Genomic DNA, 26,654 nt, shown 5'->3' on the forward strand with positions numbered 1-26,654 from the left:
CAGGCCTTGTTCTGGTCTCGTTCGCTGGGGAGTGCTTAACGCTGCCTGGCTCAACCGCAGCAGTCCGTCACCCGTGACCGAGCACCCGTGCCTAGGCACACTGCGCCGTGAGCAGATGCAGAAATCACACTGTGGACTCGAGGATGTCCCCTGCCTCTTCTTGCTAATATGATTAAGAAATCGGGGGGGGGAAAAGCATTGCAAAAGCTGCAGGGAAGGGATGCTTGCCAGAAAGAAAGAATAATTAAAGAAAAAGGGTGGCTATAGTAGAAGAAAAAATGCTGATTGTGAATCATCAACTGTCCGTGACTTTCCCGCTGTAAAAGGTTGAATGGTCCAGTCTGTGTATTTGTGCTGGCAGTGAGTGATCTCTGCAATAACAGCCGTACCCTGTTTAGCTTTGCTACTCTTTGGAGAGTCTGTGCCAGGACGTATCGGAGTCCCCCAGACGGGCGTTTCGGAGGTCTTCGGAAACTGGGGTGGGGAGAGTGGGCGGAGGGAGGCAAAAGCCCCTACCCAGTCTCTGCAGAAATTGGGTTTGTCTAAAAGAAATCCACAGTAGGATGCTGAAGTGTAGTGAGATGTTTAATGTGACAGCTTTTAATGCGCTCAGGAAAGGAATACTTCCCAGTAGTGCTTGCAGGTATTAAATCATTAGGAAGATTAGCACAGTTGCATGGCTTTTTTTTTCCCTAGACAGTTTATTTCACATAATGATGATTAAAAAAGAGGGTTATAGGCATCACTCCTGTGGGAGAAAGGAACAGATGTCGTAGCAGTCCTCCCTTTAACAGAGCACTAACATGATTTATAATCTGAAGTGAATGAAATTATCCTCTTTACGATTCTCTTGCAACAAAATCAGACCAGCTGTGTCTCCATTATGTATTTAATTTTGAGGGACAGACATCACTTTTCCAAACTTTTATCAGACAAAGCAGTCTGCAAAAACAGACCCCTCCTTCTAGCTGGCTCGAAGCTCGGTTTGGATGCGCTCCGTGGTGCGGTGACGCCGGCGCCCACGCCACGGGGCTCCAGCAGCCGCGGGGGTCCCACCGCGCCACGCAGCAATGCCACCCGTGCTGGCGGCCCTGCGGCCTGGGGGGCTGCGAGGGCAGGGTGCCCCCGGCGCGCGTGCCAGCCCGTGAGCCCCCTCGGCGGGAGCAGCCACACTGCTAGCTGCGCGGGGGTCCCCTCCGCCGGGGCTCACGGGCGTCTGACCTCCCTGAGATCCCGAAACATGTCCCGTCGCCCCGGCTGCCGTGTGCACTGTGGTTGGGATGACCATCCACTAGGAAGCAGGCTGGGATCTCCGTGCCTCTTTCATGTAGGATATCGAATGGCAGTTGTGACTTCCTCCTATTTATTGCTCTCTGGGCTGAGTTGGAACAGATGCTCCAGAAGTAACATGTTCATCACCTGAGGGTGCTGAGACGTGTGTACACGTGTGGCTCATATATATGCCGGGAGAGGGGATGATGCCTGGCTCTGAGCTGTGGAAGCTGTGAAGGATCAGGGCCTTCTGTGGCCTTCCCCAAAGCAGCATGAAAAAAAAAGCAGCGTGCACCTCCTGCTTTTTCAGCACGTGGTGGGTTTTGAACACAGCCCCAGCTTTCCCATTTTGGGGCTGCAGCATGAGCCCTTTCAGGCAGCAGGTGGTAGGAAGAGCTTGCAGTTGCTGAAGGTCTCGGGGGCTGCAGTTAAACAGCACAGAAGCTGTGTTACAGCCAGCAGAGGCAAGGCCCAAGAGGGTCTTTGGCTGAGCCAGAGGTCAGAGGTAAATTGTCTTCGTTCCTCAGGTGGAGGTCAGTTGATGTCAAGGGGGAGAGCTGAGCAGGGGGAGCGGTGTAAGATCAGGTTGTCTTGAGGTCCACTGCATCCTTCCAGGACAAGCTGATGACTTGACTGGAGAGTTCTTCCAGTGCTCTTTCCAGGGATCTGTCCTTTGGTCTCCACCCCATACCCCCAGATATGTTGAACAGTGGATTTATCAGCCATTAATATTTGGCAGAAGTGTGGAGAGTTATTCTTCTCAGGCAGATCATGTTAAAGTTTTGGCTCCCTCCTATCTGGAGTTTAAATTTTCCAAGGAACGGGTAGAAATTTAGATGTGCAACTCCTGTTTAACCCATGAGATCCAGATCCTTCCTTTCTGCAGCATTAGGCTCGCGTTGTTCCAGCTGTAGCACAGCTAATGTGCCAGTTGTGTCGTCTGCACCCTTTGCGCATTGAGGAGCTGTTGACATCTCTTAATAATACTGGAGTGCATGGAAACAAATGGATCCCTGGGGTCCATCTGTTGGCTTTGGGGCTGAATTTGGCCCATCACTGCTTGCCAAATTTCGTTCTATGATTTCCTGTAATTCTTGTGTTTTTGTGGTCTGCCCTTCTTACCAGGAACATTTGTCAGCTCTTTTGATGGGTTGAGCAGGGAAAGGTCCATCTCCTTGGATAAGGGAGAGGTAGCTAAAAACTCAGAGTTTAGCTGATACCGATGCGAAGAATGCTAAAACCAGATGGGTTCAGAGGAGGACACTGAGCAGACTCCTACGCACAGTGGTCCAGAGAAGAGCCAGGAATGTTCATCACCTGCACCCAGGCCAGGCACGTGATTTGACTTGGTGAAGACCTCCACTGCGCCAGCAGCAACATCTGTGGACACCAAGCCTGACTGTTCTCTGGAGAAGTGCAAAGCACAGCCAGCAACTAGGACAAACGTCCTTTAATTGCTTCTGGGTGGTGAGTCTGACCTGACTGCTGGAGGATCCTCAAGAGAAGGGAGATTTCCATCTTCATGCTTTTCCTTGAAAACTTTCCTTGAAACTCCCAAGGCAGGGGAGGGTGAACAGTTACTGTGGAGCATGGGGTCAGCTGTCTCTGCTGAAGCCTCTGTGCTCATTCCTAAATCTAGAATGGCTCTCAGATGCCAGTAGTCCTTAAATCAGCCTGAACTTAACTTGAGGTACATCTGTGCAGGGACCAGTCTGTGGATTTCCCCTCTTTCCTTTAAAACCTTCTATACTTTGCTTTCAGTTACAAATCCATCTGCTTGTTCTCCCCTAATCTTTCTCCTGTGATATCCTCCTGATTTCTTTTTAACTTCACAATTTGGCTTCTAGTTTGTCCTGACAGACACTTCTACCTGGATTCTTATCCTCAAATCCTCATTTAGTAGGCCCAGGAGGTGAACACCACTGGTAGAATAAAATGCCTTTCATTAAACTCTGCTTTGCATATGGATCTGTAAAGATTTGCTCACAAAGGGTTTATTCCACCCAGAAAGCTTAGCCTTAGCCTTGGTGTGAATTTGCAGAAGCTGATGGGAAGAGAGGACAGCGGGTGGCCTGAAGGCACCCTGTGTAGAATAGCTGCTGCTGGTTTGGGTTCTCCTCCATGTTACTTATGCGGAGATAAGTTTCACATCTGAGGAGCTCAAAGGGACAACTAAGGGTAAGGAGGATAGCAGGGGGGTCCTTAGCCCTTAAGCACTCCTGTCCGGGCTGGGAGGTGGTGCTGGAGACATTTGGACACGGTTCTGCACTCGGCAGAACTGTGTCATTTCCATCCTACGCACGCAGCCTCTGGTGGCAGTGTCCCTCCTTGTCAGGGGAGCCCAAGGAGCTGTCGGCTCTTTCACTGCGGTGGCAGAGAGCCGTCCTTCCCGAGAGCTTGTGCGAGGAACAAATCAGTCACTGTTTCCCACGCCTGCTCACACGATCTTCTAGAGGGGGCAGCTCGGGGCCCTGCAGAGGCCTGAGCACGCTGCTCCTTTCCCTTTGCTTTGTACCTACTTTGGGGCCTCTGAACATCAGCATTTTTTGGAGCTGAAATATTCTGACTGCATCATAGAAGACTTTCTAATGCTAAAAGGAAGCAACCCAACCACACAGATTATTAATGCCAGAAACATGCAAATCCATTTTGTCCTGGAAACAGAGGATCTATATTGGGTTCTAATTGTTTTTTGTTTTCAGAAGGAAGATATTTAAGGATCTATAGTGAACATATTCCAAAAGCATTCGGAGTAGAGCCCTCCAACCTAAACAACCACATTTAAAAAAATACAGGGGGAGCTCGTATCAGTCACAGCACCGGAACACAGGGATTAAAGAAAGGCCCGTCCTTCGGTGTTTTGTAAATGATTTTTTCTGTCTTTCTGTCTTTGCAAACTTACTTCACAGCTCCAGAGCAGACTGGTTCTGGGGCTTTACCATGCCCTGTGCTTTATGGCAAATAATATGAACCAAAGTTGCTGCAGTTTAGTTGATTCCTTGAACATTTGTATTCCAATAGAGATTCATGGGTCTGACTTTGAATTCCTATGCCCCTGGGCTGGAGAGATGTTTAAGAGGAAGAAATAGATGGGAAGCCCCCTCCACCTGCGGCGCGGGCCCGCCTGCCACCCGAACCCTGCTGCCGCATGGTTGGTGTGTAAATCTCTGTTTGGTTTGGGCTGTTTAATCAGTTTTGCATTCTTTTTTTTTCTTAAATAGAGAAAACCTCTAGGGTCAATTGTAAAATCTCTGTTATTTGCCTAGAAGACCAGAATGTTAATGACATGTTTAGACAGTTTGTCCAAATGTGTTTTATTTAATTGAAAGACGCAGCAATTCCTGCAAAACTGCTGCTTTGATCTTTTAATGAAACACATTTAGGTATTTAAAACTACAGTCTTGTATTCACTTCTTTCTGTATCTGAAGGTCCCTTTGGGGGCACAATATCTGTCTAGCTACCTGTCTGCTGTCTGTCTGTCTCTCTACCTACATCATTTCAAAATCTGAATATTGTAGCACCCAGCGATCCAAGGATCATGGAAGTGAGCCAGGAAAGGAAGGCAGAGGTGCTTTAAGAACTACCATAGAAGATGTTGCTGGACACTGCAGCCACGCTCAAAAATACAAAGGATGCTGTGAACTTAAAACCTTGGCCAACGTTTTGTAAGTCACCCCTGCGTTGGATCCCCAGCTTGAAACAGGGAAGATACCAGGGCTTCAGGAGCTGTCATCCCCAGACCTGTAGCCCTTCTGCTGGGCTCAGTGTCCGGCCTGGGGGGCCCCAGCCAGCGTGCTCTGCTCACCGCAGGGCCTGCACCATCTGCTCTGCGGCCAGCGCTTCTCTGGGCCACGTGGCATCATCTGGGCATCTGCCCCCCAGCTCGCGCTAATCTGACTTCCCTGCCTCGCATCTCCGTGTCTCCTCGGCCTTTGCAGCTTCTGACCAACGCTCGCTGCCGCCATATCGCCTTCTTGTTCATGCCACGTACCTGCAGGGAGGCAGCTGAACTTGCCAGAGGCCTGGCTGGGTCCTCATCACCTTCAAGGGCTGGATCCCACTAGCAGAGACAGAGAAGTCCTCATCAATGAAGCTTCTGCTTGAATTCATGGTGTTTTCGGCCTGATGAATAACAGATATTAGAGAATATCCCTTCCTGAGGGCCTGCAGGCTTTTCTGCTCCGATTGCTGTAGCACAGGACTTCTGTCCCTTGTGTACTCATTTCAGTTCTTCTCTTCTGGCTTGTGGTACAGATTGGCAAAGTTTTGCTGCTGCTTCCCCCATAGATGTGTCTGCATCCATTACTGTGTTCCTGCTTTAATTCAGAGCTTTATTTTTTGAATGTCAGTTGCATTTTTATCGTACGTTGGTCCTGTTAGTTACAGATCGTTGCATGGCATGGGTGGAGGGAGGGGACACTGTGCAGGTAACTGCGGTATTTAGTTGCCTGGCTTATGACTGACGTGAGTAGTCCAGGTTAGGTGAAAACCGGTGCCCCAGGTGTTTAACCAGCTGCCCTAAGTGCTGGGAACGCTGGCAGCTCTGACCTCTCCCGCGCCCGGGACTGACCATCCTCTGCAGGGCGGATGGTGGGAAGCAGCCAGCCGAGCCTCCGTCTGCCCCTTCCAGTGTTTATTTTGCTGTGGAGAGTTGTGGCAAACGCTGCTTTTCAGGGGTGATTATGGTGAGAAACAGCCCCTGTCGTTGTCTCTCCTGGGGTTTTCTTTAATTAAGCAGGAATTGGGTACCTGGCAGAAGTACTGACCCGAGGCCTGGCTGGGGGCTCTCGGAAGAGGACCCCTGCGCGGGGACGCGTCTCCCCGCCGGGCTGCGGTGGGGCACGGCGCGGGGGTCGCGTGCAACCTGCCCCGGCCCTTTCGGGCCCTCGCAGCGCTCTTTGCGGCAGCAAGAGACGTGAACCACGAAGCGGGGCAGAGAGGAGCCGTTCGCTGAGCTGGAGGTGGACGAGTGTTACATAACGCACCACTCCGCTCCAAAGACACATTCTAATGATTAATTTGAGGCTCTGGCAGCCGCTTCCCTGTAATAATATTTTAAACATTACTTTTCCACTGCTGCTTGCCAGCAATCGTTATTTTGTGCTGTGGAGGCTGTAAAATTTCACTTCAAGGATGGGTTTCACTCCCGTTACAAAATGTGTCTGGAATGTGCAGATGTTTCCTTCGGGGAATAGGGAGCCAATCCGCTGTAACACATCATCCCTGCGGGGAGGACTCAACGTGCTGAGCGGCCCTATTCACAAAATCACAAACACACTCGCACACACTCACACTCGCACACACACACACACACACACACACACACACACACACACACACACACACCCACCCCGTGGAGCTGTACCAGGGCTGGGAACGCCGCGCGAAGCCCTGCTGATGTGAAAAGCCCGACGCCTGGGCTGGAGCTGCGGAGGGCTTTGGTCGGGGCTGCTGCGGGGAGACGCGGGTGCTGGTCGCAGAGGGGTTCTGCGCTGCAGCCTGCGTGAGCCGTGCCTGCCCTTAGTGCAGTTCAGCTTTTACACAGTGCCACATATTACTGTTTTCTGAGGAAAGATTGAAAGAACTGTGAAAACTTCTGCTTAATTGGGTGCAGAATAGGTAGGTAGCCAAAGAGCGTGCACGCCAAGGACAAAGAGGAGTTGCTGCAGATGGGCCACAGTTAGAGAAAATGGAGAGATGGGATTTAAGTGAGCAAGAAAGTTTGGGTGGAACAGGGAGAACACTGAAAACTTTTTTTCTTTTTTATGAAACAGCCATTCTCCATTGGCGGAAGGCACCCCCAGCACTTTGCAATTCAAATTCAGGCTGTGACCATCCCTGAAGAATATATTATGGGGCTGGTCCTGTTTTCTAGGAGGATCCAGGAGATCTCTCATTTTTTCACTTATGTCATTTTCTTTGTCAGGATCATCTTTACTGCATGGGACTGGCGAGCACAGCTGCTGGGGTGTTAGGTCTTTGGCGCTCCTAAACGGTTGACCGTGATGCAGACGGTGATAGTGCCTGGAGCAGATCTGCGCTGGGGCCCCGGGAAGGCTGTGAGCGCTGCTGGAGTCCTTCCTCTCCGCCCCGCGCCGGCCGCTCCCCTCGGCTCCGAGCGGCTGTGCCTTCTGCACAGCTGCTCTCCTGTCTGCAGGTCAGCAAAGCCAGGCTTTTGGAGCCATGTGCAATTTTTCTGCAGCTCCAGATGATAGATCTGAACTGTCTTAAACCGTGTCTGGACGTGGAGCTTAGCGTCCCCGCTCCAACGCTGGAGGTTCGTTCTCACTTGTTTGTGTTGGTTTAATGAATTTGTTGCTGCTGAAAGGCACCTCTGAAGTGTGATGATTTTCAGGTGCACAGAAGTGGTTTAAAGACAGAGTGGGGAGCTGTTGCTTGAGTCCCTGCCCCTAGCAGTGAGAGAGCAGTTTGGGCCCTTAGCATTTCTAGGAAGAAATTCATTTGGGATGCTAGATAAATTTTTGTGTTGGGGATCTGCCTTGATCCTGCTGTGCACCACTATATTAATCGTTATAGAGAGTTATCTTGACTTTATGCCCTGAATAAAAGCCAAGCTGCGCTTAGAGGAGAAATGAAGATGATTGTGGAAAATAAATACATATGCAATATACAGTACTGGGAAACAGGAGCATTGGTAGTAATGAGTGTGGGCTGAGAGCTCAGCCCCATCAGACCCTGGTAAGTAAAAAAATACAAGGAAAAATCTATGGCCAGCAAAGCTGAGAACAGTAAAGTATACTGGGTACTACAGGAATTAAAAATGACATCAGTCCATTACTAGATGGATATGGTCAAATTATCAATGGAGATACAGAAAAGGCAGGACTGTTTAGTAAATATTTCTGTTTTCTATTTGGGAAAAAAAGCCAGATGATGTGTTTGTATCATATGAGGATGATGAAACACTTTCCACTCCAACAGTAACTGAAGAGGATGTTAAACAGCTGCTATTAATGTTAGACCTTCTTAAACTAGCAAGTTCAGATATTTTGCATCCAAGAATTTCAAAAGATATGGCTGAGAAGCCCTATGGACTAATAATGTACACTTTTGGTGGACTTTTGAGCAGTAGGGAATTTTGCAAAGACCGGAGTAAAATGTGTGTGGTGCCAGCATGAACAGAAAGTAAATGGGATGGTACGAGTATGTATCAGCCTTGTGTCCTGATTATCTAGCCCGAGGACAAGTAATACAGTGCATAGCGTGGACATTAGCTGAAAGTTAAAGGGGAAAGAGTAATTAGTGGCAATCAACGTGGAAAATTCACTTATGGAAAATAGATCTCATGAATGTAGCTCTGCCTTTTAAGTAAGTTTACAGATGTAGTAGGTGGGAGATGATGATGTTGATGTAATGCACATATGACTTCTGTAAGATATTCGACTCGATGTCACATACATTTGTCAGAAATTGGAATGAAACAAACCAACACTGCATATATTAAAGGGATTACATACTGGCCTAATATTATGCCTGAAATGTAAGAATAAGCTGGAGTCATCATGAAGAGTTGTGTTGCAGTGAAGTCTCAAGGATTCCTTGCTGACTGCCTCTGAAGCGTATTTGTCAACAGACGAGAAGAAAACAAAAACATTACTGATGCCATGCTGAGGATGCAGAAGCACAGAGAAGGAAATCGAGCTCTGTTTTGATTGGAGAGCCAATTGCAAAAAAGCAGAAGGAGCAGTGATGCTGCCAAGCGTAAGATCACGCACCTGGGAGCAAGGAATGCAGGCTGGGAACCTGCTCCCGGAAGGCAAGGACTCTGGCAGGGGAGGTGTCATAGTTAATTGAACATGAGATGAAAGATACTGTCGCCAAAATGATTTGTGCAACCCTGGGATATATAAGGAGGGAACTATGGAGCAGAGATGCCGCATTTCCTGGTGTCCGCACTTCAGGAAGATAGTGATGCCCTGAAGGATTCAGCCGAAAGCCTCTCTAAAGGACCGTCTGCTGATAGACAGCAGGAGCCTCCTGTTTGTTGCGCTGGAGAGAAGGTGGAAGGTGATGGCAGCGTGGGGAGTGTCTATGATGAAGACCAGAAAGCTTGGAATAGGAGGACGCTTGGTTTGGCAGACGGGCAGAATGAGTCCTGTACTTGGGAACTCAAGCTGGACAAATTCAGACCAGAAATAAGCCTAACTGAGTCATCCTGGAACAACTTCCCAAGCTGTGGTGGCTGTTCCATCGCTGGAAATCTGCAAGTGAAGTTTGGGACTTTCTCTAGAAGAATGGTCAATTGCTTTCTTAGACTGGATGTGGGAATTGATTGCGAGAAACCCTATGGCTTGCGATATGTGGGTTGTTAGGGTAGGTGATCGCCTTAAAGATCTGTGAGTCATCCTCATTGCTCTTTGTTAGTGCAAGAAGCAGACTGCCGAAGAAGGGGAAGGGTTAGCAGTTTTGTGTCGTGTCCCTCCCCGCCGCTTTCCCAAAACCGGCTGAGGTGTTGGGTAGGTCCCAGGGCTTCAGAACATCTGCAGAGCTTGTCCCTCGCTAGACCGCAGAAAGCAGACATAACATCAGCATTGCATGGAAAACGCAAACTGGACTGCACTGCAGCCGTGGTTTGGCCACGACTCAGGGCCTGAACACGCTGCACTTTTCTTTCTGCTTGAGGCTCCCCTGGCTTGTGGATTTTCTGTCGCAGGCAGTGGGCTGTGAACTCTGTGGTTGTGCTCAGCATCGTTGTTTTCACAGAGCAGCGCCATTTACTTTATACTATTTTTAGACATGTTGAGTGCTAATGTGACTGCCCCACATCCCAGAGTTTTCTGTCTGGAGAGCAGGAAGAAAATAGTCAGAGGTTCTGCATCTTTCCAGCACAAACTGTGCTGCAAAATGTTGCTGCAGTTTGTTCTCAGTCGCTAACATCACATTGCCAGGCCTGGACCTTGTCGAATGTTCCAGGTCTTTGCTGCTTGTCCTTTCCACCATCTCAGTTATTTTTAGTTTGTGGCCTGTGCTTTGAACTGAAGGATGTTGGTGAGAGCCTGGAACAGGGAATCTTTTAAATGAAAAGAAATGTTGTTGGTAAAACATCAAAAGTGAAAATCATTTGACAAACATGGTTAAAATACACACAAAAATGTTTTTCTTAAGCAACCACCCGGGAACTTGGAAAACTTGCTTGTCTGTTAGAGATTGCTGTTAGCTAAAGGTCAAACAAATCTATGCTGTCAACTCTAAAAGGGAAAGTGTTGGAGAGAGTGTTATCGCCTGTGGGAAGCGATTGTAGCGATTTGGCTACTGGACCGGTGTCATCACGGATGGGTAGAAAGTCAGAGCTGTTTCTGCACAGATGCCAGACGACTGCCGGTCTCGTCGAGGCCTGCGCAGAAGCCCTGGTAAGAGTGATGACACCAAGGACGGTCTCTGCTGCCAAGTGTCCTACGGGAGGCATGGGGGGATTTTGGAGCAGGACTTGGGTGACCCTGTCACTCGGACTTGGCAAATGACTGATAAAGGAATTGCCACAAAATCTTTATATTAAGTCTGCTTCTCCTTTATACTTTCTGCTGCTCTGGCGGTAGAGGAAGGTCCCAAGTTGGGCATGCAGCAGGCTCACGCAAGGCGGTTTGTACAGCCAGGGGAGTACAGAGTGTGCTGCCGTAAATGGGAGTGGTGGCTTTGCCTGGTGGCCCTGAGGCTTTCCTTATCCCTCCTTACAGTGTTTACGTCCAAGGTGCCCTCTTCTTGTCCACCTTACCGGTATGTCTCGGTGACTCTGGCCAGCAGCTGAAGCTACTCCTAAATGCTCGGTCCTTCTTGGGCCCCCGAAAGGCCCTGCCTTGCTGCTTCGTGGCGTTGCTGTCCTCTTGGTTACAGACCGCTGATGTGCGGCGGTGCCCTGCAGTGTGTTGACTGTTCTCCCACGTGAAGAAATGAGAAAAGTATTTCCCAATATTTGAAGAAATTACTTTTGATCTGCTACTACCTTATCAATCTCACTTTTTCTCGGCTGGATTCCAGTCTGAATCCAACAAGGAAAAGTGTTTTTGGCTTTTAAAAGGTCTCCCCAGTACTTTTCAGGTGACCAGACAATCCCAGTAAGGCCGCAGCAGAGTGCCGCGGTGCCGAGCTCTCACGCTGTATGGGTGCCCAGGCTGTTTCGCTGTTCTTCTCGGGATACAAAACATGGATCCCCAGAAGGTTTCTAAGAAACAGGCTCTGCAAATATTTTCTCATGTGCTGTCAGTGTTTGCAAACCGAACATGTGCTTTCGAGAAGAGCTACTTGGAGCTCCCCTCCTCTCGGTTCAGCCGCGCGATGAATGGTTGCTCTCCGTTCGATCGTCTCCAAAGCCTCCCGCATCCTGTGAGCTTTACCTGTGGCTCTGCTGTGCTGTGTGTAGCAGAACTCGTGGTGCTGGGGAAAAATGGCATTGCCTTTTAATTGTTTATCACAGAGACACAATGGCTAATATCCCTAGAGGATAGCTATTCCGCGATGCTGCGGACCGCGGGCGCCTCCCTGAACAGGTGCTTCTGCGGGGGAGAAGTGGGTATCTGCTGCGAAGGGGCTGCGTTTGGAGCCCAGGCTTTCCTTTCTCGAACTCCGCTGTGTGTGCTGGGAAGCCGCTTTGTTGTGCCGCGTCTCTGGTTGCTTTGCAAACTTTCCATGGAACAAACGTATATTTGCAGGGCTGCCATTTGGCTGGATGAAGCTCCAGACAGCTTGTTTATGTGCGACTGTAATTTATGCAACTTTATTTAAATATTTGCGTTGCTGCTTTCCCAAACTTAAGATCTTCTCTGTTCCAGCCTTTCAGCAAGATGTTAGGGAAGCAGATCAGGGCTGGGGTGCCTTCTGCTGCCGGGGAGGAGAGGGGCCGCGCGATGCCCTCGCGCACAGCGGGCCCTGCCAGAGCCTGACGTCGCTTCGTGAGCTCACGCGTCCCCCGTTCGAGCGGCTCCGTCGCTGGTCCCGCGCGTAACCATATTTGGGAAAGTGGAGAGAAGCTCCCTGGCTGCGAGGAGCCGAGGAGCCGCTCTGCAGACCTCGGCCGCGCTGCAGGCGGCTCCCACCTGGAGGCGGGGGCTGCCGTTGCTGTGCTGCCCGGCCCCGCGCGGGCGCCTGCACCCGGGATTTACTGCTGGCGCTCTGGCTGCCCCGCCGGGCCGGCTGCTGCGGGGAGGCCCGCTCGGAGGGGGTGGCGGGCGGCCTCGCTCCCCTTCCTCGGCGGGCGGCAGGAGCACCCGGGGCAGGGTGACCCGCTCGTGGTCCCGCAGCGACGCCGGGGCCGAGCTGGGAATTGCGGGCGGATCTCTTGTGTGCCGACCCAGCCGCCTCCCGGCAGAGCTGCCTTGCGAGGGCACATGCGTGTGAGAGCTTTGCAGTCCTCCCAGGAGGGCACAGAGTGTACAGAACACTGCAAAAATGCTCATTTCCTTGCTTTACATTTTCGTATCAACAATTCTGATTTTGTTGTGGGAAGAAAAACATTTCTTTTTAGATGAATATTTGTGAAAAAGTCTTTTGGGGCAAATTCCTTGAGAGAGAGCTGCGATTCGGGCCAGCATTTGAAACTCATAAATTCGGAATGAGCAAATAAATTGTCACCGTGCTGTGGCAGCCTCGGGGGTGGAGGGTGCTCTCCGTGCCTGCTCGGGGCAGCCCTCCCTCCCTCCCTCCCTCCGGCGCGTGTCCTCCCCAGCGGCTTTGCTCTTCTGCACAAACTGAGCTCATAACAGAGTCCCTGGACGCCCAGGTGGAGCGCGGCCGCCTCTGCGACGGGATGTGTCAGCCCGCAGTAACCTTTGGTTAAATGGCGCTGGGAAATAGGTGAAACCCATCAGCGAAAGGCCCCTTTTTTCCTGTTGTGCTTCGGTTCTCGGAGGTGATGGGCGGTGGAATTGGAGAACTGGAGTCCCTTAGCCTTGGAAAATCCCAGTTTCAGGGTGATTGAAACCAGTGGCTGCTGACGAAAACCTCCGTAAGCTGTTGCCCTCCTGCCTCCCTGCCGACGCGCCGAGAGCTTTATTGCGCAGGGAAGCTGTGGAGACAGTGTTGTGTCCGGCCTGAGAGCTGGGATGTCCTACGCTTTGTGCAGCACTACAGCGTTTCTCCCCAGGTGCCCAGCTCCACACCTGCGGGAGACTCTGTTTTGTGACATTTCCAGAGCCGCTGTGGCATAAATCCCCATTCCCCACTCTGCACGCAAGCACCATTACTTCCACTGTGCTTCTTAGGAGAGGTGCAAGCCAAAAGAAGAAGAAAAAAAGGAATCAGATCAGCAAAAAACCATAATTTTCCTGGCCCAAGTATGCAAAAACACCTAGGGTTTTTCCTCCTCTTCTCTGGAAAGTCTATTAGGTAAGTCAGGCAGGATCGGCAGCGACCACCGTTGCGTGGGGTGCCGTGTTGCCTTTTATTCCGGGAGACTCGAAAAGCGTTTGCCGTGGTGACACCTCAGACCGTTTCTGCTGTGTGGGCAACGTCTTGGACGGCTGTGCAGCTCGGGGTGCAGCCTGCGCTTTGGGAGGGGGTGACCGCGCGGCCGGAGGGGCAGGGAGATCGGGCAGGCGCTCCAAGGGCTGCCGCTCCGCCGCTGCCCCCGCGGCTCCTCGCTGACGTTTTCCGTGCCTCGGTTTGCCGCTCGCTCCGATCATTGCCTCTCCTCCCGGGGTGCAGCAAGGCTTTAGCCGCGAGGACTGGAGGGGACCGAGTGCCTTGGTTTTCTGCAGGTGAAATTTGGTGGATGTTTGGGTGAAGTCTGTGGAGTTGGGTGAGGTCAGCGAGAGGGAGCTCTTCCCCTGGGGAGGCGCTTGGGGAAGAGAGGGCCGAGGCAGTCTGGGGAAGACTGCTGAAAGCGGGAGTGGGGCAGGGAAGGTAAACGGGAGCAATTATTCAGTGTTTACAGTGCAAAAAAATTAGGCAGTACATGATGAAGTGATCCCTCGAGCAGGTTTAAGCACATGAAGTATTTTTTCGTAGAGCAGACCGTTATGTTATGGAGCGTGTTGCCATAGGCCCTGGTGGAGCCCAGACGTGTGCAGGAAGGGGTTAGGTAGCGTCGTGGAAGACAGGTCTGTCGGTGGCTGTTAAATATGATAGTCCGGATACGGTCTCTGGCTCTGAGGGCTCTCTGCGGCCGGTTGCCAAGAGCGGGGAGGTGTGTTGGGGACGGGCTGCTCTGACCGCAGCTGGGGACAGGGAGTGAGGCCGGATGGACCTTTGATGCCGTGGGCACAGCTGCTCCTGCGTCCTTGCAGCCACTGCTGCTGCAGTGCTGCAGTGTCGGGACCAAAATGGGGTCCGGCCTGTCCCCATGGCTTCATGTTTCCGTGACTGAGGCAAAAGTTAGCTCCAGATCTGTGCCGTCCATGCACAGCTGGGGCGCAGGCTTGTGTGTGGGTGCGGGGGGAGCGTGCGGAGGCCTGGAGGGCTGGGAGGGTGCCCTGGTGTGGGCAGGGCGTTTCGGGAGGGCAGTCCTGAGTGGGGGGAGACTGGCTGGGTGGGGGAGGCTGTGGGGAGAGCCCAGTCTTGCAGATCCGCAGGGAAAAAGCGGTTTTCCCTGAAGGGCAGGGTCCCTCTGCTGCAGATGGTTCATTTTTGCACCCTGCGTGTCCTGCAGGGCCAGCCTGGCGTGGGAGGCTTTTCCTCACCTGCAAGCTGGGGTGCACAGACACCCGGCAATCCAGATGCCCTGCCCGTCCCAAACTGTTTTGGCCCCTTAGGAACCACTGCAGCAAGCTTCTGCACAGACTCTGGATGGACATATGGGTGTATCCAGGCCCCCTTCCTTCCCTGAGACCCCTGGAGCTTCGCTGACCTCCAAGACTCAGCTTTTATTGTGGCTTACAGACCTGGGGCTTCTTTTTTAGTGACCCGCTGCAGCTTTCCCCGGCCTGCACACAGGCTCCCCTCTGCACAGACGCTTCTCTCTGTCTGTGGATGCTTTTCCCATTACTGTTTTGGCTGGGCTCCACGCACCAAAAGGGCTGGGAAAGGCACAGGCCAACACGGCCCCCCCCTTCCCTCCCTTTTTTGTGAAACGAAGGCAGCGCGGGCCCACAAATGACATAATGAGAGCATGACATCAGGCTTGGCAGGCAGAGGCGTGCTATACTCTGCTCAACATTATATGTTCTGCGGATTTAAGAAAACCCAGCAGCGCACCAAAAAAAGCCTGTCCACCGCAGCGCCGCAGAAGGACGCGCGGCGGCCGCCCGGGGCCTGCCAAGCCTTCGCTGCCGGGGGACGTGGAGCCGCGTTTCCCTGGCGACCCTGCGCCTGTCTGGGCGCTGAGAATGGGTGCAGCACGCGGCGGGCACCCAGCCCTGCGGCGGGCACCCAGCCCTGCTGCGGCCTCCACCAGCAGCCGCTCACGGGCAGCGGCCACGAAGCGGCACGCCGGTGCTGGGAGCTTTTCCCCGTGGGACGTTATCGGACCCCGTCTCCAGGGGCTCTCGCTGGCGCTGGCTGTGCGGGGTGTATCCTCACCCTCTCTGCATGGGATGGGGTGCTCTTATCCCTGCTGTGCACCCGGCTCCGGACAGGTCCCACGGCTCAGCCAGCATCGCGCAGGCAGTTGGTAGTGGAGCTGGGATGGAGCTCAAGGCTCCCAGGGCTCAGGTTGATGCCCTCCTTACCAAATGTTCCCTTATCCAAAACTTCGCCTTCCCTGCAGGACAGTTCCATTTCCAGAGACTTTTTTTCCCAAAAGTTTCTTCACTAGGCAGGTTTATATCCAAGTTGAATGGCTCTGTGTTATCCGGGGCACTTAGGGAGCTGCAAGGGGAGCTCTCTTCTTGAAGCCTCTTTCACTCAGTGGTTGTTTGCTGTTTCGTGGTGCCCCTCATCTCGTAGAGTTTTGCAGAGAAATGGTCCAGTCCTTCCAGCCTCCTTGGGTGTTACACAGCTCCATTTTACAGGTGGGAAACTGAGGCAGCATCAAGAAGCCGTAACTTGCCCATCGCTTCCCTCTGCCAGGCAGCACGGCACGCGCGCAGCATCGCCCCAGCACAGTTAAACGAGCCCTCGCCTTTCCTCTCTTCGGAGGGAGGGCGGCAGTCGGCGGGCTCAGTGCATTTCAGCGGAGAGCCGTGTTTTCTGCTGGCTTCGACTCTGCTTCAAACCTGTTCTGACTTTTCTCCAGCCTGGCAGTGGGCTGGGAAAATACCGTCGTGGCAGTTTGTGGCACCAAGAGGCTGAGCTCCGTCCCGCACCCCTTGTGTTGGGTTTTACTGCTCAGTAGTTCTTTCCTGATTTTTTTTTCTTTTTTAATTCTGCAACCTAGTTTGGTTCATAGCCATCTTTCCCATGCCAGAAAGGCATCATGTTATTTTCCATGCAAGCTGGAAAGGGAGCAGTGGGAGAAGACAGGCGGGCGGTAGGAAGCGCAGCTAGTGGAAGGCGACCGCCGGCTGGGGGTGGCAGGCGGTGGGGCCTGCCGCGTCGCTCGCCCGGCCGCGGCCGTCCTGCCGCCAGGCCCTCGGCCTCCCTTGCAGGCGCTGCACCGAGGAGAGCTGGGGCGGCTGAACGCTGGGAGATTTATACCGGTTCCTTGTCAGACGGTGAAAGCAAGGGTAGCAAATAGCCCGAGAGGGAGTTAGGCTTTGGTTCGTACGTAGCCGCGTGTTGCCCTCTAGTGACTGCTCTGCCGGGAGGATAACGGCTTTCCCCTGGCGCCAGATGTGAACTCCGGCGGGGCAAGGCAGCGTCTGCAGCCGAGGTCTTGGGATCTCTTGCAAAGCTGTGAGCTGCAGCTAAGCAGCAAAGTGTCTGGGCGTTTAGGCAGAGCATGGGTTAATTACCACCTCCGAGGGTTCGGAGCTTCTCAGAAGCAGCCGAGACTGGAAACTGAGCCCCACTTTTTCCGTTGAAGCCTGCTGGTAGAGCTGTCTGGTTGCTGCGGGTCACTGTTGGCTTTGGACAGCAGCAGTGGGTGCAGAAGAGAGGACTGGGTGAGTTCAAATAATAATAGCTGGCAGCACGATGGAGAAACAGTCTGGTGATGACGTGTGCAGACAGGCAGCCAAGTTGTAACTAGCAGGAGAGGAAGAGGAGGAAGTCCAAGGAGCCCCCTCCGGCCGCCTGCACGGTGACCCGCGTGCAGTGGAGTGGAGGCTCGCGGGGACGGCTGACAGTGCCGATAGCCCAGAGACGTGTATCCGAGTGGCCTGACACCCTCTCACGTTATCCTGGCGATACAAAGCAACGCAGCCCCTCGATCAGAGCGGAGGATTCAGGCAAAAGTCGCCCTTAGTTTCTGGGGGACAGAAGCAAAGCCACCCGCTGGCTGCAGACACGGCGGACAGGCTCCCTCCACCCCTTGAGTCCCCTTGGTCACTCGTGTCCCCCAGGGAGCCCCTTCTCCCCCGTTGTGTGCGGTTCAGGACGCGGTGACATCTAGTGTCGGTCCCGTACGCTGTGCCGGAGCAGGGATTACTGCTTATCTTTGCGTTTTACCTGTTTGCTCAGACTGGTGTGAGTAGCCTCTGCCACTGTGCTGCTTCCTGGAACAGGTCCCACGTGGCAGTAGGACCTGGCGTGGGAACGAAGCTGAGTGACTCCTAGGAGTCAGGGCTTTGGGGGTCTTGGACTCTGGCTGGTCACTTCAGTTCTCTGAAGTTTGAAAGCTCTCTCTGAGGTGAAATGGGAATAATGGTAAGGGATGTTAGTAAAGGGCTTGGGGAGGCAGAAGGATGGAGAGGAGCCAGTCTGCCCTCCTGGACTGGGAAGCAGCAGAAGGGGAGGGACGGGGAGAAGGAGCTGCAGAGAAGGTGGGTTGGGCTTGAGGCTGAGTGTCCTTGCGCACGGCTCCCGGTACCTGCTTGCTGATGAGCCGTCTGTAGTGCTGAGGCCTTCACCCTGCCCTTTGCACACTCTTCCCCACATGGCCAACAGCATTTCGAAGAGGTTCTTTATGAATGCCAAAGACCTGATTTTATAACAGCAGAACAATTTGTTTTGGAGTTCTCTGTTGTCTGGGCAGGGAGCAAGAGAGACATCGTCTGAAACACTATTTCCCTCTGTCTTGGGCTCGAGGTACTGCCTAAGAATTAAATGGAATATTTCCAGGTATCTCAAAGGAGAGCAGAAATGCTTTTACTGTCTCCCGTTACTGCGAGGAAGCTGACTGCCCAGCGTGTGTGCAGCCCTCGCAGAGCTTGCTAAAGCCTGGGCCCATGCTTACCCGAAGGGTAGGCTGCACTCTGGGAGAGGTTGAGGATGTTGAAATGTTTGAGTGCTGGGAGCCTGTGGATGAGCGGATTTTGAAAACGTGTTTGAGAGCCAGAGGGAAGGCAACAGGCCTGCGTCGGAGCCAGCCCTGCTGCGGCTGGGCGCTTGAGGGGATACGGTGCTCGGCTGATGGTGGTGTTTTGGTCCTTTTCAAAACTGGTCAAATAATGGAAAGAGGAGAAGAGGCAGAGAGGGAGTAAAATGTATCCCCGTGCAGACGAGACAGCGAAACCCACTTAAGGCAGAGCTGAGTTAAGGCGAGGGCTGGTGGGTACGTTGCCATGAGATGCCATCTGAGCATCTTTGCTTTCACACATCTCTGTGCTTGCTGTCGGCTCCGTGCACTCTCTCTCTGCTGCAGCAGAGCTGGCACCTCTCACCTTGCCAATGCCTGTGCTTTTTTCAGAGGATTCATGCTACAAAGTGAACCTCTCCTTTCATGTAAAGCTTTTAGGGTCCCCAGTTACAGAGAACAGTGAGGACAGCTGGTCCCCAGGGCTCTGGAAACGCAAGGCATGCAAGACAGGCGGAAGTACTGTCTGGGACCTCATGATGTTTAAGTCAGTCTTATTTTGGCGGTGACAATAAGAGGCAGAAGGGGAAAGCTCAAATCCAGTTGAGAGCCTCTTTTCACTTAGTCATTTTAAGCTTCCTGGTTATGCTTCATAAATATTAGAAATAAATTTATTTTGGATTTTCTGTCTGGGGAGTCTCTGCCACAGTGGATAGCAGATCTTCTCCTGAAGCAGACCGCAGTGCAGCAATTGTAGGCTAACAAGGTTCTAGGTGCAGAGCAGAAAGCAGGAAAAATACAAAAGGAGAAGAGAAGCAGCAGTCTCCCTGAGGAGGGAATCCAGCCCGTCAGAATGGCGGTCGTCGGGGTTCCAACCCAAAGCTGTCTTGTTGGTTTGCCTTGCACGTAGGAGTTGAGAACAGTTGCGGAGGTAACCTTCATGGTTAGACATCTGTGCAGAATGTGGCTCACACGTGGTTTGTGACATGACAGCAAAAGTGCTTTGTATCCTGTAGCTATTGTCCCAACTGTCCTGAGCACAAGAGAACACAGTGGCCTGGTCAGATATTTTTGGTAGCATCGTTTTTTTTGGTGTATATTGAACTTCTGTTATGCACATTTCTTGGACTTCGCTGTTGGAGTTGGTGGCGAGCTCTTCTGAATCCATTCTTAGCTTGGCAAAGAACTCCTGGACAGCAAAATCAGGAAAAATAAACTCCAGCCTTGCAAAGAAACATCCATCCTAGTTACTTATCCTCACAGTTTCCCAGAATCATAAGTAATTTTTCTGCCAGTTTGGCATAATTCTTTACATTCAGCTGAATTGAAGTTTAAATGTCAAATCAAACCAAAAATGAATTGATTAGGGGGTAAAAATAAAAGATGAGATGGCAAGGAGAAATTATAGGAGATGCGCTTAGGAAAAAAGGTGAGAAAGGAAGCTGGATGAAGTATAGGAGAACGCCTCTCTTTACATAGCATGTCTGCAGTCCTGGGAGCGGCATGGTGAGTCCAGACCTGTCCGCTTCCCTGGAGCTCTCGCAGAAATGCTTGAAGGGCAACAACCATTGCATGGACTTGGAGTAAGTGTTTTGGGGCTGCTAGAAGAAGGTTTTGGCCAACAGAGATTCATTCAAAACCAAAGAATGAAGTTTATCGGGAGCAAGTGGAGACTGATCAGCTAGACTGTCACTACCTAGCTGAATGACACTTTAAAATTGAAAAGGAGAACATGAGGGGAAAAGAAAACTGAACTGGAAGAGAAAAATAATTTTGCTTTGGATGAGCTGAAGACCGTTAGTGTTGCAGGGAGCGATTAAAGATTTTTTTTAAGCAGTGTTCCTTTTACAGGGAAAATCTCTCCTGATTTTGAACAGAAAATATTCTTTGTTGCTTCTTCTTTTCTTTTGAGCTTTTTCAAAGGGAGACAAAAAGATACTTAAAAATTAAAAGTTGAATATATCAGTTCTGTAGTTAATTATCAGTTCTTCAGCACTAGAAATGGACTTGAAAGTTCCTTAGAAATTTTTCTTTATAAGTTAATCACTACTTTAGTCTAAATTATGTCTTAATTACTTTTTTGAACATATATTAGACTTGAATTTTTTAAAAGGATGCCTGAAATTTAGTGATATGTTTGTCTTGTCTGTAATTACTCTAAATATGTACAGAATGATACGCATATAATGATAGCCCTAACCTATATCTGCACATTATGCAAAGCTTTGAGCAGCACATGCTGGGAAAGGTGTTTTCTTTGGCTGGAAGAGCTGTTCCACTTTAATACACCAAGAACTTTCTGTCTGGAGCCTGGATAGAGTTTGGAGAGAGGCTCTTCTCAGACTCAGCAATGGAGGAATGACAAAATGGAGTTGAATGATAAGTGAAAACTGTGTTTTCTTTCTCTAGGGATCTTTCGAGTAACAAGATCAGCATTTTAAATGTTCAGATGTTCAAGAGCCTGACTTCTCTGGCGAAACTGTAAGTACACGCTGCAGACCTCTCGTCCTTCAGCTGCCAATGCACATTTGAGCTGGTACCTAAAAGACACACCTGTGTTTCATGAGTTAGCCTTGTTCTTGCCTGATCTGATCTGTCGAGCTCCAGGCATATGTTTCCGTAGACTCCTTCCTCAAGGCTTTTATTTGCAGTCCAGTGACTGGCTCATTCACTCACCGGCATTCAGAGAATTGGACAGGGTTTGCGTGACTGTACTGCTAGATAGGAGGGGAGATCAGGGCAAAAGAGTGAAGAACCAGATTTGTCACAAGATGTGTGTCAGGACATGGTGAAGGATGATAAAGCTGTGGTGTCAAAATGCCTGTGAACTTCAGAGGAAACTGGGTGCTGAGTTCTGAGGGTCCCTTCAGGGGCCCAGCAGTCGTGGTGCAAAGGCTTGTGTGTCCCATGCCTCCCCACACTCTGAGTTGTCCCATTCCATAAAGATGCCCAGACTGCTTGTGGGCCAGGAGAAGAGGAGAGCTTTGGCCAGTAGCAAACTCACAGGTTCAGTTGCTGGTCAGGTAATTTTGCATTGTTACTTGTTGATGGTTCCTAGAGAAGATCAGCTGTCTTTTAAGAACTGCACTATCAGATCCAAAGAGGCACCAGCACAGCCAGCACCAAAACCCAAGTTGGTGGTTCTAGCAGAGCAGCTGACAGCCCGGCCAGCCTGCCCTCTTTACATCTCAAAATCTGGAAGGAGAAGGACTCACGGAAGGACTCAGTGCCTGACTGGGAATTTTTCTATCATACGCAAGTGGCCTTTGTGACTCAGTGTGTCCAGAGGGTAACCAGCCAGTCCCCGAGCAGAGCCTGGGACAGAGGCTGATCCTATATGTTGGCCAGGAAGTTGTTATGAGCATGATGAACAGTTACTAAACTCTGCTTTTCCATTTTCCTTTTTTTACAGAGATATAAGCCACAACAAGATTTCTACATTAGAAGATGGAATATTTGATAATTTATTTAATTTAAGTGAAATGTAAGTTCTCTTTGTCTTCCAGTTCTCTGTTCAGAGCTTTCCTTGAAGCAGCTCTTCCTTTTCCTGTGGGGTGGGATGCAGCCATTGTCTTCAGGAGGTCTGGGGTACTTACCCAGCCTCCTCCGCATCATATGTCAAGGCAAGCGCTTTCCCACTGTGGGAACGGAAGCCCTCAGTCCCCCTTAACTCTTCTTCTGGCTCTACCTGCTTGCCAGCTGCTCCCTTGGTGAGTTTATGACAGCACAAGCCTCATCTTTCTCTCTGACATTTTCAAAGCCTGTGAGCCTTAGGGAACGCAACGCAACGCTGGCAGAGGGAGGCTAAATCTGTGCTTGGCTGGTCCTCTGCTGTAGAGGGATGAGTGGATACACTGACTCCCACTTTTTCGTTACCAGGCCTCTCTGATGTTACCTTCCCTCCTCTCTCCAGCTGCTGCTTCCTCACCCTCCCGCAGTCCCTGCAGCTGCCTTTTGGACTCTCTTCAGCTTCTTTTTCAAGCTGTCTCCTCCTCCTGGGTCCTGTTGGTGTCCTTCAAGCCTAACCTCTTCCCAGACTTTGCTTCCGTCTCCTGAATATCTCCAACCTCTGCCACTACCTTCTTGGCTTCCCCACTTCTCTCCCACACCAGCTCTGCAGAGGTTATTGCTTGGCCATGCTCCAGGCCACGCTTACTGTTCCTGTTTGTATGGTCACACTTTGGGACAGGAGATCTAGTGAAAAGGGCACCAACCTGCAACACAGGAGGGCCTTACTGAGGTGGCTGAATCACTTGAAGGCACTTGATGTTCACCCTAAGCGATTCAGGTTCTTATGCTTATAATGGTTTTCAACTGAAGTGATTAAAATCTGTGCTGATGATACGTGAAGGGCGGCAAGGGAATGCCACGCGTTTCCAGGAGAACTACATGAAAGCACAGTGCAGAATGACAGCTCTGTGTCTGAATGTGCCAAAGGATGAACACTTTGAAACCAGCCAGAAAAGAGCTCAGCTGTACGTTCTCTCTGAAGACAAAGCACAAAGGGCATTTTCTGCTCTGCATTTTCATTTATAAAGGGCATTGAAAAGATAGAAGGGATCCATCTGAGGTGCAAGTGAATCTGTCCCTAAGGCTGGCCTGCAAAGTGATGCTTTTAGTATAAAAAGGCCCGGGTTCAACCCCTGCGGCAGGCCAGGCCAGCCCAGCCGGCGTCAGCTAAACAAACATCTTTCCATCTCTGTCCTGTTCACAGCTGAATGCCAAAGGCTGCAATTTGGATCAAGCTTGGCTGCAATTAAAGTTTCCATCTTTTCAATAAACTGTCACATGGAAAGATTATCATTGACTTTGCATTTCTTTTTTGACAGATCAATTTTATCTTCTTAGCTATTTTTTAATGGAGCTGTAAATAGTCTCCCTTAGCTACAGAGGCTGCCATTGCATCCAATGGCTGTTAGATGGCAGACTATTTTAAATATAAGATTATGTCTGTAATTTGCTTCTAATTGCAACAATTACTTGTAGAGGGGAAAAAAGTACTTGGAGTACTTGCCTAATTCTAGCCTCTAGAAAAATCGTGTTAATTATTGCCTGATTCCCTATTCATTAACTCCCCTAGCAGTTCTCTCCAAAGCATTTCACTGGAGTGGTGCAGATGGGAACAATGAGGGATCTGCACATTGGTGTAATTAACACTTAGCACATGCTTCCCGTTGTCAAGTTAATGCATAACTCTTCTCTGATCTCCCTGTTACAGAAACTTAAGTTTGAATCCATTTTTTTGTGACTGCAAACTTTCCTGGTTGCCGCGTTGGGTGGAAGACAGAAAAGTTAAAGTTATTCAGGCATCGGATACAAGATGTGCCCACCCTCCTGAAGTGGCAAACCTCTCTCTCTTCAATGTTTCATTCATCAGTGCAACTTGTGGTAAGGAACTGCAGAGGGCTCTGGTGGGTGAGATGACTAAGCCAGTGGAAACAGTGAGCCCAAGGGGAGCCGATGAGCCTGTCTAGACCTCTTTATCCCTTAAGTCACCAGTTCTGATCTAATTAAACAAGTAATGGTAATGTATGACTATGCTCTGATGCTTTGAGGCTAGTTAGTGACACCAGGCTGAGATCAGCAAACTCGTTACACACTGAGCTTCAAGCGAGCATCAGAGGTTCTCACTCCCTGACCTCTAGCCTTAAGCTGTCGTTCTCAAGCATTTCAGAACTTATCGGACTTTAAGCAGGTTCTTGAAATCTCGTTGGAGTTGGTGGGACCTGAGCACATGCTGATTTGAATCTTTGCAGGTGACAGCACTTCATGTCAGGAGTGTTGAATGAACACTGCCCCGATCTGCAGACCTGCTGCTTTGCTAGCCTAAACACGGGGCAGTGCTCGCTTGGCAGGAGGGGAGTGAAAGCCGGAGAAAACTAACCCCACTGAGTGCTCAGCTGCCTCTGAGGGAGAGGGAGAGTCTCCCCTCGAAGGCAGCGGTCGTCTCCTTTAACGCATGGCAGGAAGGCACAGCGGTGAGGGGTGAGGGAGCAGGAGTTAATGGGAATCAGTGGAGCCACCATCTTTCCCACAGCAAGACCCAGGTGCTGGCTGCTCTGCTTTCCCCAGCAAAGTCACCGCAGCCTTGCAGCACCCCTGTAGTGTGCTGTTCACTGGCGCAGGACTCACTGGCACTGTTATTCCCCTTGATAATGAGTTGCTCCCCGCTTTAAGTACTGTGGTTAGTGTGGAAACGCTAATGCGAGGCTGTTTTCTGGAGTAATTCGGTCTAATGGGAATGGGCTGGGGACAGGGTGCCGGCTACTGACGGTTGTCAGCGACCAGCAGTGGGCTAAGGAGCGTGACACCAGCACGGTGTTTGAAAGAAGGTAGTTCCCAGGCCACAGCCCTCCTCACAGGGGACTTTTCTTAAGAAAAGTGGGTCAGCGTTTGCAGGAAGGCTGTGGAGAAAGCTGGACGGTTGGATGGATTTGATATGGGAAGATCACGCAAGGCCAGAGCTGTTGAGATGTTTGGGGGGAAATGTTGTAGCAACGAACAGAAACAGACAAGCAAACACGGCCCGGTTGCGTGGGCAGAGCTGGATGGGAGGCGAGGCAGTCCCAGCTGGGCTGCGGCTGTGCGCGGGGCAGAGGCAGCGCGAGAGTGCTTGTGGTAGGGAGATGTCCCACCCCTTGCGAGCCGGTGAGGGGGGAGCAGACTCGAGGGAATGAGCTGTTGCTCTGGGAATGAGATTGTTGTGGCTACCGTTATTGCACATGCCTGTGTCCACGCACATGTGTGTCCGTGCTGCCTGTCGTCAGACACGCTTTGTCTCTGTGCCTCCTTCCTGTGAACGCGTACGCGTGCATCCTTTCGCCACGTACGCAAGTGGGCCCGTGTGTGCAGGCTCTGTGGCATCACCTTCTATTCTAGCACCAGATTTTATCTGCAAGTAATCGGGAAGCTGTTGGCTCTCTCCGAGGAGGGAGGTGGCTGCACGCTCTGCCCATCTCCTGCACAGGCCTGGTGGAGAGTCCAGCAGGCGTTTCCCCCCTGTGTTGCCCCCAGCGTACCACTCTGTCCAACTATATTTAGTCATGGGCTTGTTGCTGGAGCCCCCAGGCACCATACAGTGCCAAGCCGTGGTGCAGCCAGGAGACAGCCTGTTCTCCTGGTCTTGCTTGGTCATGAGTCCTCTGGGCTCCTTTGGAAGGGTCAGACTCCCAGTGGCTCCATATCCCGTGGGACTGGCAGGCTCTCCGAAGGCCCCTTTCATTTGCTGAGTGTTGCTCCTCCATAAATCTGTGTGACTGGCTTGCGATTTCTGTCATTGCTTGCCTGATAAGATTGGAAAACATTGCTGAGGGATCAAAGACTTACCAGGCAAGGCTGAAAAAGGAAATGCTTGGAGTAGAAACTGTCCAGGAGAAGTCCATTCACAGAGGTGAGGAGGTGTCTCTTGGAGGGTTTCACCAAGTCATGGCTTCACAATATTGTTTTGCAAGAGGATCTTCTCTTCTCTCCCCCAGGAGCTCAATATATAGCATGTCTGATGAGCAACCACACGGGAGGGGCTGAATTCATCATCCTCTTCACATCTGTTTTCCCTGGGAACCTCACTGAGGAGACCTGCAGTGCCCTCTGCTATGCTGAAGACCAGGAATATGGAGGTTTCAGCACCCAGGGGCAGTGTCTGTGTGGTACTGCCCATGAACCAAACTCTTCCTCCGGTTGTTTGCCCTTTTGCACTGAGCACTTGTCCGGGCAGGCCTGTGGTGGACCCTCACTTGTCCGCTCTCCCTTCCAGGCACAGCTGCCTGTGTCTTTCACGGGACTCCAGCCCCGGTATAGCCTTCACCAGGCTGTGCTCTTCAATATCAGTATTCCCGTTGCTGTCAGCACTTTACAGTGGGAATTTGGGGACCAGTCGGAAGTTCTCAACACCACTGGGAATGCAGCTGTCCACACCTATGTCTTACCTGGACGGTACAATGTCACTGCCACCCTCTTTGTGGGCACCAAGGTCTCCTATGTGCAGGCAGAAATTGAGGTGGTGGCTTCGCCCCAAGAGCTAGAGCTGCAGTGTCCTTCCTTGATCAAGACAAATGAGAGTCTGGACATACAGATCCGCAACAGAGGTGGCACTGGCCTCGCAGTGTTGTACAGTATCACTGCAGAGTCCGGCGAGCTAGGCAGAGGTAAGCAGGGTTA

The 26,654-nt window shown here is 51.2% G+C and overlaps 1 protein-coding gene across 2 annotated transcripts in view; it reads left to right on the forward strand.

Moving 5' to 3' along the window:
* Positions 1-26,654, forward strand: part of PKD1 (polycystin 1, transient receptor potential channel interacting) — a 103,251-nt gene that overhangs the window by 21,515 nt on the left and 55,082 nt on the right. For both annotated transcript variants that reach the window (XM_064520038.1, XM_026103928.2), the window contains exons 2-5: positions 20,907-20,978; positions 21,910-21,981; positions 23,716-23,885; positions 25,973-26,641. In XM_064520038.1, the coding sequence (XP_064376108.1) occupies positions 20,907-20,978; positions 21,910-21,981; positions 23,716-23,885; positions 25,973-26,641 (983 nt within the window). The remainder of the gene's footprint in view (positions 1-20,906; positions 20,979-21,909; positions 21,982-23,715; positions 23,886-25,972; positions 26,642-26,654) is intronic.

The sequence above is a fragment of the Dromaius novaehollandiae genome, chromosome 14 (genome assembly GCF_036370855.1).
Source record: "Dromaius novaehollandiae isolate bDroNov1 chromosome 14, bDroNov1.hap1, whole genome shotgun sequence".
Lineage (NCBI taxonomy): Eukaryota > Metazoa > Chordata > Aves > Casuariiformes > Dromaiidae > Dromaius > Dromaius novaehollandiae.